Genomic DNA, 13,831 nt, shown 5'->3' on the forward strand with positions numbered 1-13,831 from the left:
CGTGGACAATGTTGTATCGATTCACAATATGCTATATGGAGTGCTGGGATATAGCTCCCGAGCGTGACATGCGTATCGGGTTTAAGTTCCAGCTATAGGTGTTGTTTGTTGTTGAATGATTGATGTTCGGAATGCTGGAGTGTGGATTAGTGATTGTGTTGTGTGTGGTGTTTGACGTGAATGTATTGTTGATTGTGTGTTTCTGATTTGTTGGCGTGTGATTGATTCGTGATGGTTGGATGTGCTCTTGGTTTTGTGTTTAATGCATTGATTTGTGCATATGTGTTCGATTCATTGTTGTTCGTGGACAATGTTGTATCGATTCACAATATGCTATATGGAGTGCTGGGATATAGCTCCCGAGCGTGACATGCGTATCGGGTTTAAGTTCCAGCTATAGGTGTTGTTTGTTGTTGAATGATTGATGTTCGGAATGCTGGAGTGTGGATTAGTGATTGTGTTGTGTGTGGTGTTTGACGTGAATGTATTGTTGATTGTGTGTTTCTGATTTGTTGGCGTGTGATTGATTCGTGATGGTTGGATGTGCTCTTGGTTTTGTGTTTAATGCATTGATTTGTGCATATGTGTTCGATTCATTGTTGTTCGTGGACAATGTTGTATCGATTCACAATATGCTATATGGAGTGCTGGGATATAGCTCCCGAGCGTGACATGCGTATCGGGTTTAAGTTGCAGCCATAGGTATTGTTTAGGTTATGAGGGTTGGATTGTTTATTTTTCGGACACATTTGGTGTCTTTATCTCCAGGTTTTACGTAGCTGAGTTTTTTTCTGATCTGGGTTCTTTGTAAGTTTAATAATTTCTCTATAGAAATATTGACGTCCAATTTTGCTGCTTATTTTTTGCTTTCGTCAATGTCGGTAATATGCATTGTCTTTAGGGTTCATTTGTAATGATGTTCAATTCTATAAAAATTTGTTTACTATCTGTAGATATGTCGTGGAGTTTTCGATAGTCATAATGCACTATCAGTTTTAAGTTTACAAGCGTTAGGATGTCTTGCTAGTCGTTTGAATGCTACTGTTGTTTTAAATCATTTACGTCGGATCGAAGAAAGCCTATGTAAAGCTGGCAGTTTATGTAATAATTTTAATCATAGTACGAGCACTGACGGAAATAATAGATTTGTTACTTATGTATGGCCTCGTAATAATCTATTTTATGAAGCTGCACCAAAAATTAATCGAACCAATCGGGAAATTCCTTTATGTGAGAAGAAACAAACCCATGTGTTAAATGAATCCAGTCGACCGTTAGCTCAATTGGCCGTTTTTTCTCCAAATTATGATCCATCTATGAATTCCTGTTTTTTAAGCTGTACGGATGAGTAAGTTGACTTCTTAGATATGCATAATTTTATTTTTCACCTAGATTACTGTACGACAGTAATTTGACTTCATTTATTTATTTGAACACAAATGTTATACAAATGAACACCAAAATTAATATACCCCAAGCAAACTAGCGAGTAGAATTTTGAAGTTATAGATACAGAAGAGTAAATGTAGTTGGAAAATAATCAGATTAGTAAAAATAAGTGGACGAGAGTCGTGTGTAATGAAATAAGTAATTCAGTTGAGAAAAGTACAACTAGTAAGAATCTTTTAGTTTAAGAAGTTCCTTTCTCTTTTAAAAGTAAGTAAAAGAAATCACAACAGAATCGTCAATGGTTTCTGTTTTGAGTCATGTTTGATAACGTCTCAAGGTACTGAGTTGGACTATCTCTCGAACCTCAATTAGGGAGTTGTGATAGACCGATAGTTGACAATTCTATGCAGCCTTCTTTCATATCTCGGCGCCTCGTTATAAACTGATTACATCTTTATTTTTCCGAGTCAGTCCCATCGTGAACTAATAAAGCGACATCAAATAAGTTATCATTGACATCCATAAACACACATTGCTGAACTTCCTCATTACTAACATCGTTTTGCCACTGAATATCAACAATCCTTCAAAGACAGCTATAGTCGAACACAGAGAGTCGTATAACATCCTTAGTTCAATAAGTTCAGGTTTCGCTTTTTACAGCCAAACTAACATCACGACACCAAAGATAATCGAGATGAACACTAGCATATTTATTACTACTTGAACGTATTACATTTTCAGTCAGCCAGTCATCTACAACGTAGGACGATTCACATATATGCGTCGGTCCAAGTTGCCATACCTTATTAGCACAACAAGATGAACACCAAATTCATAGAATTAGTTACTTCACGGATAGTAATATATGAAAAAAGGTCGCATATAAGATTATGATACAGGGAGAAAGAATTGGTTCGTAGAAAGGAAGGTATAAAGTAACTTTAATCTCACCTTTTAAGGGCAGACTAAATTTTGTAAATGCCTGTAAATAAATTTGAGTAAGTCTTATTGTAAGTGACACCTTTCAATTCGTGAAACTAGGATATTGCTATAAATTTAACATCCTGACAACGTATGGCTAAGGGACACTCTAAAGAAGCTATTTGTACTAACCAGGTATATACTAACCATTTGGCTTGTTCGGTCTGATCAGGAGCTTGGTATATCTACTTCTTGTTGATATAATTCCAAAATGGTCGGGAGTAATTTCAATGATTGATAAAATAATTTTGTATTTCAGTAACTTGTAGTTCGCGTATAATGGTTTGGAAGTGATTCAATAGACTGTCTTCAATTGAGCATAAAGAGTTTAAACATACGAATTATAATTGTGATATTCCTCTTTAATTTTCTTTTATGAAATCGGAATATCTACCTGCTTAACACGTTTAGTAGCACCAGGTCAAAAGTTGTATGATTCGCACTGGTTTGAATTTCATTTCTTTAGTGGCTCCACAATGAATGGGAACTACTACTCCCACTGTATCTTATTTCTATCGCCTTTGCCTTGAAGTTCCGTATGACGGATGAGAGCGCAATGCTATACTGCTTGCAGTAAATTGATGTTAATGTAACCTATGCACATAGGTCTATGTACTGCTTGCTTGGTTGGACTAACAATTAAAAATTTTAAATCGTCCTCTCTCTCTCACACACACACCTTTTTTAGACATAATAAATTCGATGTTGATGTAGTAGGAGCATCTTCAAATTTTTCAAATTTTGACGCTAGATTTTTAAATCGGTCTTTATAAAACGCATACACAAAGCGTAATCAATTTGATTTCGTATGATTAACCACAAACACAAAAAATACGTAGTTTACTTTTGGATTGTTAAAAAATCTAGATATTTAATGATATTTATCTTTTCAACTTTCTTTCTAGCCTTTCCACTGATTCTCGTCCATGGAATAGTGAGTTTATTTGGTTTTTATCAATAAATTCGTAAAAATATCTTATGTCAGCTAAGTTGATAGGATATTTCTAATGTTTTAATATTTTCACAGTTGAAATCACGAGTCGATCTTAGATAGACCACTATTGAAAATCTGGAGATACTGGATGACCGTTTCGTTCTAGTACGGGGCTCCTCAATAATACGCACCTACGACCACACATGGGATTCGAACTCAGGACCTTCGGTCTCGCGCGCGAACCTATAATGTCTAGACCACTGAGTCACCACCCATCGGTATTAATGCCCAACTGTAATCAATCTATTATCTTGCGTAACCCTCCATCCATTGCCTATGGTAGATAACGGTCACACTCGACACGAATTAGACTCCACTGGTCACGACTTTTCATATTTTTAGATTTACAATGTTTAATCATACAGCATTTTCATTGTGAAGTCTCAAACGAATTAATGTCTTCTAGCTTTATTTAGCTTTTCAGATTTCGTAGTCATAGATGTCTGCATAGATTTTCAATGTATTTCATGATTACATGATGAAAATAACTAGAATAGTCCACAATTATTTTTTATAATGAGATTTTAATGCCCTTAATTTGTGATTAGTTTGTTTTTCCTGTTGACTAGTTTTCTTTCCCTGTCCACCGAAATCATTGTGCTTCCCTTTTAACCAACTGATAGTGTCAAAACAGTTAACCTTTTTTTGTTGTTGAATATAGCATATAGTTTTATCATAAACTTATTTCACAAAATTGAATCTTTTTTCCCCAACCTTAGTTTTTCGTTTATCTTTGACCACCATAACTTGTTTAGTAATATTTGTATGAATATGCATCAATATTTGAATAAATAGTTTAACGGAAATTGGGCATTCAATATATGAAAGAGATTGTGTGTAAAAATTGTTTGAAATAATCTCGGCGAATTAAATTTAGTTTATTCCAACGTTTTGTTGAATAATCTTATGTGGACTTGCCATGTTTGAGGAGATTACGAGTTCATCTAAATCTGCGAACGGAACGAAGACTCGGCAACACAATAACCAAATAAGCTAACTATTCCGATGCGTCCCAGCCCCGCTAACTAGAGAGAGAAGTTCGGGTTCAGAAGAGAGAAATGTATTCACAAGCAGCCAGAAGCACGAAAATCAACAAGCACAACTGAAGCATATATATACTACATAAAAATATATTTGAGAATCGTAACAAAATAGCATATTAAAAGAGACAACAAACCAATGACATTTAAGGTCCTCTCAATGGGAAATACGACATGAAGGTGAAAATGGGCGATTTCGGCGCGAAGACAAGTTCAAATTTCCAAAATAAAACCACAAAAATAAGATATTTACTGAGTTCTGAGGATCTAGCATCCCAAACAGGATTTTTTCGAGGTAATAATGACAATTAAAAGAAAATGCAATATACATAAATTAAATCTACGCTAAGGACTTGTTTAATCATGTACAGATGTTGATTGTATAAAGTATGAAAATATGAGTCAGTAATAATAGTAATAGTAGCCTAATTTTGTTTGATGATAATTACACTTAATGGATAAACAATCTAGAGTTCTGTTTACATATTTTTCTCTTTTTTAAAATAATATTTTGACAGTGAATTGTATGCATTTTTACTACAGGTGATGTACTTAAACTGTCAAGTACTATAACGGGAGCCAGTACCATTACTTATACTCTGACTACTACTACTACTACTACTACTACTGCCATTAATAATAATGTTGATAATGATAATAATTGTCGTCAATTGGATGAAGTCGAAAAATTTCAGTGCAATACTGAAAATACATTTGATGAAAATACCAAATTTTCTAGTTTAGTTGATAAACCCGTGGTACATTATTCATCATCATCGTCAAGGGAATTGGTTGTTAACGGAAAATCATTAGTATATTCTGAAAGCAATTCTAATTGTTTGAATAACCCTGTAGAAGTAAGTGTCCGTGTTTTTTTTATTGGATTTTTGAGTGCAAGCTTCCATAACAGGATGAATATTCGGACAGTTGGGATTTTCGGAGCTATACTGATGTATGATGTACTGACTTGAGCCGATGTACCTTCTTGTCAGGTTGTGCACTGATGATGACTAACTGACTAAACTAATAAACATGAAGTATTTGAGTTTCAATACTCATCGGTATATATATTCAATTCATTTCTAAAGTCACATCTAAAAAGTGGGAATGTAGGATGCCATATTATCGAATCTATATTGAAAACAGAATAGTCTCATATCTTGTGTTTTCATTGATATCAGCTGACTTTTATTATTATTACTATTATTGTTATGTGCTAGTATAGGTAAGACTCGCTTAACAAACTTCTTTAATAAGGCCACTTTATTAGTACATAAAGATTGTCAAACATTTGTTCGAATATTCTCTATTTAGTAGTTAAAGATAACAGACTTAATATCAGTTGATCTCTAATGTATACAAATAAATATACTAAATCGTTCTTTTGTATTGTTTAGTTTTAATCAAATTCATTAGTAAGAAAAATGTTTAATAAATTTAGATACGATATATATCAAGTATTTTTAAGGTTTATTTACTATATAACTGTAAAAACTCCATTAGAGTACATCGTCGATATATCCATATTTCTGATAACTAATTAAGTTTCCATTTTATCTTTATTATTAAAATTATTCAAATGTATATAATCGAAAATCCTAGCAAATCATATAATTCAACTGTTGTTACTTTGTCGAATTGATTGACAGAATTCGCCTAATACTGAAGATTGAACGCTATAATATTGCTTAATTCTTAACTTTTGAGAATAGTGATCCTGTTTTAACAGCTAAGCTGATTAAGTTACTAACCGAATATTAGCATTTGTTAAACTGCCATCAGAATCGTCAACATCGAATGATGTTCACCACTGTCCTCCTTTTTATCTAAGTTTGTCATATATGTCCTCTTAGAAATTACGATTAATCTAACTAACCAGGAGTAGGCCTGCTACTAAGCGATTCACTTATTGATTTAGAATATGCCGATGACAGTCCTATTCGGTGTAGAAACCATCAAAATGTAGAGTCTTTTGATCACATTGAGCATGTATGCAAACATGTTCAAGATGCATTTCTCTCTGTAAATGCAAAATGTTTCCAAAAAACTGATCTGCACTGTCGCCTAAAGGAAGTAAAGTAGTTGAGTGCGTTCAATTGTGTTTGGGGAGAGATGTTTATCTGTCAGTTAAAGGGTTATTATACTGCACAACTATATGTCTAACCACCATCTGCATTGATGTATGGTGTTTATTGGTTTAGAATTAGGTTGACAGGAAGTTTATCAGGCAGGCGTTCCGACCAAAATACCGTCAGTCCATGAAATTACTATTGGTCTGAGCCTTGTTGGTAGATCCAGACTACTCGATTGTCGTCTGGGTGATAACCGTGGTTAGTGGTTCGAAAATCTAGGTGACATGATTTACAATCGTTCACAATGAGGCAGATGAACCTACTCTTTATCTGCCTCTCGATCTTAAATTCCAGTACTCCTTCATACATACTTTTTCACTCTGTCTTGTGGAATCACATTCTCAATGCTCAGTCTTTTCCGCGATCATCAGTACCACATTATTTCAGTTTCTTTTGCTATTCATCTTCTTAGTTTTTATCTCTTTTTGTTAGTGTGGTTCATTTAATCTCCCTGTGCTAATGGGGTATGACAACTTAAACCGATGTACGTACGTATCAGGTCCTACTTTGCGATTGACTAACTAATTGCATGTAATATGCCAACTCAACCCTGCATACATTTTTGTCAGACTCTACGTTGCTCACTAAATGACTGATTATTTGATTCGTTTACTTGATATATTCTCATGTGTTATGAAATTGCAATCTGTTTGTAGCTTAGCGCAGCCTGTTACAATAATGTTTATTAGCATGGGATCAATTTTCTCAGTCATATAATTTACCATAAAACTGTGAATACAATTTTATTATAATGATTCTCTAATACATAAATAAAATTCCCGTATTTGTATATTTAGCTTTAGATATTTGGTATACAATATATATATATATATATATATGGTTATGAATTTAAAAATCAAGTAGTATTCTCAATCATTTCTTTTGTTATAGATTTCTAATGATGAACGTGAAATTGATACACTCCTTACATTGATGGAACCTAAAATTGTACAGCAACCTATTCCATTTTCTCCTCTCAGGTACACAGTTATTCCTGATGAAATGGAAATAAACCGATTGAGCGGACTATCATTAGAACAGTCAGCTGATGCGGTAATTTTTGAATTGTCCATTTTTCTGAATAATTATATAATTTTTATTTTTACAGGATGTTTATAGAGTTTTGCGTCAGATAAGTTATTTCTTTGTGACATTGACCAATTACTAGTGTTTGACCATATGCGTCTTATAAGCACGTATATTGGGACAACTAAGTAAATAGCAATTAAGTTAAACTGAATATACTCTGTGAGAATGATAAATCAGTTGATAAGATTTTGAACCTTTAATGACTGGTAGCTAGGGCTTTCTTTAGAACATGCCTGACTACCATCTATCTCGAAGCGCAATATTGGCTGACATATAAGTAGATTGGAAAACATTAGGGGTAAGTAAATCAAGACGTTAGAGCAGTTCATGTAGTCAATGACTGTTTGTCTGAGCTATGTCGGCGGATCTAGATTATCTGATTACAGTCTGAACGATGACTATAAACAGTGGTTGAGGACAAGTGAAATGGCTGAAAATGAGTCCCAACTGTTCAAGTGCATCTGCTTTTTTAACTGTCATCAGATCCAAGTTATTTTATACCTCTTATCCTGCGAACTGTCTCTTCTCAAACCATATCCTCTATACCTAATCTTTTTTATTACTGCTGGTACTACTTTTTTATACCTCTGTATTCTTCATCTTGATTATTTTATCTCGCTATACTCTTATGGTGTGTCAACTTGGAACTGATAAATGCGTCAAGTTCTGTGTTGATCTTGACTGACGATATCATTGTAATATCCCAACATTCCAATTGTTCCAACTTTGTATTGCAATTTTCAAAAGATATCCACAATAAGAAGGAATGTGTATAATTATTAAATTGACAAATAAATACGTTATGATAGCGATCGAAAGGAAAAAAACTGTTTGTCACAAAGTTACGCACCGAACCCGAAAACAAAATAAATTACGGATCATTTCATTTAGTTACATCTTCAAATACATGTTTAAAAAAGCAAAGAATTTTAGAGCGAACTATTGCTTTCAATAACTTCCTCATCAGGGTCTACATTCAGCCACCCATAATTATTGTGTCAAGATTATGCATTAGTGAATTCGAAAATAACATGTGCTAAAAAGCAGTTAAGTTTTGCAGCTGTTATGATGTAAATACATCAAAAAAGTTTGAAAGGTCATTTACGATAGGTTCATGTGTGGTTTGATCAACTAAGGTTTTCAAAATGGTACAATCTATCAACTCATTGTTTTCAAAGATACAGCTTAAAATTATTCGAATGTTTTCAGTCGTATTTACTGTTTTGTTTTGTAAACCATTTCTTTAATGACTACTTCGTCACCATGTGATTGTTCCTTAAGATAGTAATTCTCTTTTCTATTATTGTTACCAGTTGTAACTAGTTCATTTACCCATTAATTGTAAGAACCATTTGGTTTCATAAAATTAACAGAACTAATAATTACAGGTAAATAACCATTATACTTTCAATATTAAGTGGTTACTTACATATTCTAATCTATGTTATAGATAGCCTTTAGTGATCAACAAACTTCTTGTCATTAAACGAGATAACAAATCTATTCCATACAGAATATTTTGATTTAATTCAACAAATAGTATATCTACATTTCACCTGAAATGTACCTCTTATATCTCGTATAAACCTTTCTTTTAATTTCTGAGGTTTGTTGTAATAGGATAGGTAATTTGACATAGGAATACATTGTTTTGTAACTATTGAATAGTTGAAAATAAATAATCATATTTTTATTCGCATATCTGTTACTTAATAACATGATTTTCTGTAAAAAGAAAATCATTATCCTTATATGATTGTTTTCTACTATCTTCGTTTCTTAATACTAATGATTATCTAGGCCTTTCATCATCTATTTTATTTTTAATTAATTAATAAGAAAATTTTCACAGTTGAATTCATTAATCGATCTAATCTAGACCATTATTTAAAACCTGGGAATGCCGGATGACCTTTTTTCCCCAGTATGGGTCTCTTCATTAGTGCGCATCCATGATCCTACAAAAAACTTTCTCATTTTTCCGTTTTAACTAAGAATTTAAAATAATCTCTTTTTTTTGTTTTCATATAAACCTGTGAGTGCTTTTTGATTTGTTTGGATTTTCATCTCTCTAATAAACTATTATTTTAGGATACTGAAACCAATGGATGGGAAGATGCATGGAATACAGATCCATGAACAGATCAAGCATTCTGTGACGATTGTGAAATTGTTTATTACATTTTCTTTTCATTGTTCATTTCTCTCCTTTGTTTTTACTATTAAAGGTATGGTTTATTTTGTGAGTGGTATGTTTGTTATCATTATTATTATTATTTTCTTTCTTTCATATTCTTTCTCATTTGGTTTTATTACTATTTCTGTAATATTTTTGTTAAGGCAATAACTAGATTTTGAATCATCTGAGAATATTTACATGTTTGTATTTATTTTAATTTTTGAGCCATTGTAATTTTATTTGTCAGGTAATCACTAGTTTTTTTCTTCTTCTTGTACAAAAGGTTAATGAAAATTACTATTCTTTTAGTTCATGTCGTTTGTCTTTTTTCTTTCACTATTCATACACATTGTTAGTTTAATATAGAGATGATTAGATTGGTTTAGTTTATTATTAGTTTTAAATTGAACCAGATTTGTTTTAATTTTAACGAATAGATTGGCATTGATGTCCAAATTTGTATTGAAATCGATTTTTATTATTCAATATTATGCTGGTAGTAGTATAAACGATAATTAATATGAATTAAGATTTTATGAATGGATTATTCATTTTGATAGAATAATGAAAAGATTGAGTTGATCTGAAAAATGTGATGTATAGCTCAAATACATCACATTTTTCAGATCAACTCTCTCTTCTCATGATTCTATCAAAATTTACAAAAGGGACTAATTGTTTCAGAATTTTTGATTATCAAGATGATAGAAAACAGTGCTAATCGCTAGATAAACACGAAGTAAATACGAAGTAACCAATTGATGGGTGCTAACGAGACTGTTAATGTCGTGAACTCCTAAGTGGTTTAAAAATCAGAAGAAACTAACATGACCATGTACAAAGTATTGACTCAGTAACATGATTAAATGTCATAAATAACATGAATTGTATAGTTTTCCCACTCTCTAGTAAATGAAGTCCGAACTGTCTGGTCTAAATCTAATCCATCTAAGTGCTACGTATACGGACAGATATAAGTAATAATTATCAGGGATTGGGAGTAGAATTCTTACAGAGGAGGAAAATGAGGAGAAGAGAAAGAAACACAAAAGGAGTTGGATTAGCAACATGAATAGAAGAACGATGCAGCTTTTAATAGACAATTCAAGGAAGATGTGCAAACAGTGTACTCAGTACATTGTTTTCATATTTTACAAATGCAGTGTATGATTTTGCACAGTACGGTAATTTGGTTTACCCTACCCAAATCCTCGTTCATTAAAGTATCGCTTCCACGAAATGATGTGGATTCGTTTTGTTGAAATAAAGGAAAAATGGTGATATTTTCTGACTTGCTTCATTTATTCAATTTTATTGAAAACCACGTTTTTTGTTACTTTCATCTGTTCCGACTGCATTATTGACATAAAACGTAAGATACATTACTATCGTTGCTTGATTAACAAGGTTGAATACATTTCAAGACATATAAGCTGTTAATTAACATAAAAATAATTAGGTTAGTTTGGATTTAGTTTTACATTTAAATAGATTTGCTTTAATATTAGCTGATAGATTAAATCAGAGTTTATTTTTATTGAAGTCGACTTTTGATAGTATTGTGTAGGAGTTAAAATAACATTTAAGCGGGTGATTTTTTCGCCGAATAGTATTTACGTAACAATCGGACATTGATCAATGTTCTTATCGTAGTTACTGAAACTTTAATATCAGCATCTTTAATCTGGTTGGCTAATTTCTGACACTTATTTGGGTTTGACAACTCTAGAATATCGCATAAAGTCAGACTTATCTATATAATATATCAAATGACCTTTAATGGGATATGAAGATAACACCCTGAAGTTTAGGGTTCATGCACCTTAATTTCTTTCGTATTGATTTCTTTGTGCAGATTTTTTTTAATGTAAAGTGATTTTCAGTAGTTGACAGGAAACCCTGGACCTAGGGATTAGATAAAACCTACAAGTTATCTAGTTGACCAAAGTATCTGGCTAGGATTATTTTGCTATTTTTTTTTCTTTGTAAACATTCTACATCGTCTTGTAAAGTTAGCAAGACAAATGATACTATTAGTATTACTTTTTGTTAGTATAGCTCTTCTCATTTGCTGTGGTTGAATTATCTACTTGTTTCTGATGAAATAGATAACGAATTAGAGTATTTTAAGCATAAATCGCGAGCAATCCTATTCAACCAACGAGGATGTTTCACTTTTTCCCTTACTAACATTAACGTGTTTCTGCCGATCACAAAATCAGAGCGTAACTTAGACTACTGCTTAGTTCAAAATGAAATTGCGTTTAGTAATAAGCTTTGAAACTTATTTGTGACAGTATATTCAAGGCTCTATAAAAGCACCTTGTTTGCCACACTTCTTATTCTTATGGTATGATGAAAATATACTTTTAGAAAATCTGTCTCATTTCTCTGCTGATTTGGCATCAAGATTTAAATGACTGAAGTAAATGTAATCAAATCTGCTTGTTTTGTACGTGTTCATAAAAATCTCGTGTTTGACAATATTCACTTATTTTGAAATAAGTAAACCAAAGTTTAAGTGTCTATTTATCATTGAAAACCTTATATCATAAGGGTTATCAGCTAGATTGTCAGTAAAATACGCGACATTCATTCCAATAGAATTTGGGTTACTTATTTAAAAGTAGGAAGCTTAGATCATAAATAGACTAGATTCGTCTCATTATGTATGTCAAACATACTTTATTATAAACATAGAACACTGTACCCAGCTGATATGACTCTGCAAACATGGATTAGTTTTAGTCAGATTAGGTATACTTAAAAATTCAAATCTATTATTACTTTACAAACTGAATTGTCAACGTAATTATTTACTTAATTCAGTCTCTATGAATTACTTTATTCTTAGTTTTGTCGATTATGAACTAAATTGTAATTTCACATGTACATGAGTCAGTGATTAAAAATCCCTAAAATGGGGAATATTTTAACCAAATTTACTACAATTTTTGTATGATTCGTTCTCATTGAAAAATGTACGGTAGCTAGCTCTAGTAAGCGTATGACATAATTATTTGCACAATTTTTTTCGGAGTTCAAAAACATACAAAGTAATGATGAATTAATAAGAATAGTAATACTGTTAATTAACAACCAATCGACATTAAAACCAACTGACCTACAACAATACAAATTTAATTGAGACAAATTTTATTATGAATTCAAGATATTTGACACATTCCTTATTACCATCTTGTGTTTTTTTAAACATACACTATATGTATTCTTGAAGAAAATGAAGTACTAATCTCAAAGATCATAGATGTTCAATCTATACATTTTATATTATGTATTTTTCAAAACTGTGATAGTCTGTTAAGAAGTATGATTGACTTAAAATGTCAACACGTAGGAATTTAAGTAAATAAAGTTACTGTACTCTGTTATTCATTTTTCCTACACTTATCTTTGAATTTGTTTGGAATTTGACAAAAATTTTAAAAAATTCATTAACCTATCAACCAACGGAAATCAGATAATGTTCTATGGAGTTACTTTGCTTATATTTATTTAGCTACATTTTTTCAGATTTGTTAAACTGAATTTATCACTCACTAGTACTTTAATATTTGAACTACTTGCGTTCGAATCTAAGTAGTTCAAATTCCAAGTTGTTGAAAATCTAATGTTCATCTTTTATATAAAGAAATCCAGGTTTATTTATGTCCAGTAACGATTACTATTGATTAATACCTTTAAAATAGGTTATTACTTACTTACGCCGCTGACCAGCATTCTCCAACCCACTCTGTCCTGGGCCTTCCTTCATAGTTCCATCCAATTCTTGTTCATTTTCCTCATGTATATCTCCATTTCCCGGCGTAATGTTTTCTTTGATCTTGAGGATTCCATGTGAGGGCTTGCCTTGTGGCACAGTTGGGTGCTTTCCTCAATGTGTGTCCTATCCACTTCCACTGCTTCTTCCTGATTTCTTCCTCTACTGAGATCTGGCTTGTTTTCTCCCACAGTAGGTTGTTGCTGATAGTGACTGGCCAACGGATCCGAAGTATTTTGCGTA

The 13,831-nt window shown here is 32.2% G+C and overlaps 1 protein-coding gene across 2 annotated transcripts in view; it reads left to right on the plus strand.

Annotated features, from left to right (window-relative positions):
- Positions 1–10,235, plus strand: part of SCYL3 (Protein-associating with the carboxyl-terminal domain of ezrin) — a 57,740-nt gene extending 47,505 nt beyond the window's left edge. The window contains exons 9-13 of one of the 2 annotated variants that reach the window (XM_051212291.1): positions 954–1,348; positions 3,279–3,307; positions 4,951–5,264; positions 7,431–7,592; positions 9,720–10,235. In XM_051212291.1, the coding sequence (XP_051072463.1) occupies positions 954–1,348; positions 3,279–3,307; positions 4,951–5,264; positions 7,431–7,592; positions 9,720–9,767 (948 nt within the window). In that variant the 3' untranslated portion in view covers positions 9,768–10,235. Of the gene's footprint in view, positions 1–953; positions 3,974–4,950; positions 5,265–7,430; positions 7,593–9,719 lie in introns of those variants that run through there. The other variant, XM_051212292.1, reaches the window with a different exon arrangement.
- Positions 10,236–13,831: the final 3,596 nt, after the last annotated feature.

Source organism: Schistosoma haematobium, chromosome ZW (genome assembly GCF_000699445.3).
Source record: "Schistosoma haematobium chromosome ZW, whole genome shotgun sequence".
In the NCBI taxonomy this organism is placed as follows: Eukaryota; Metazoa; Platyhelminthes; class Trematoda; order Strigeidida; family Schistosomatidae; genus Schistosoma; species Schistosoma haematobium.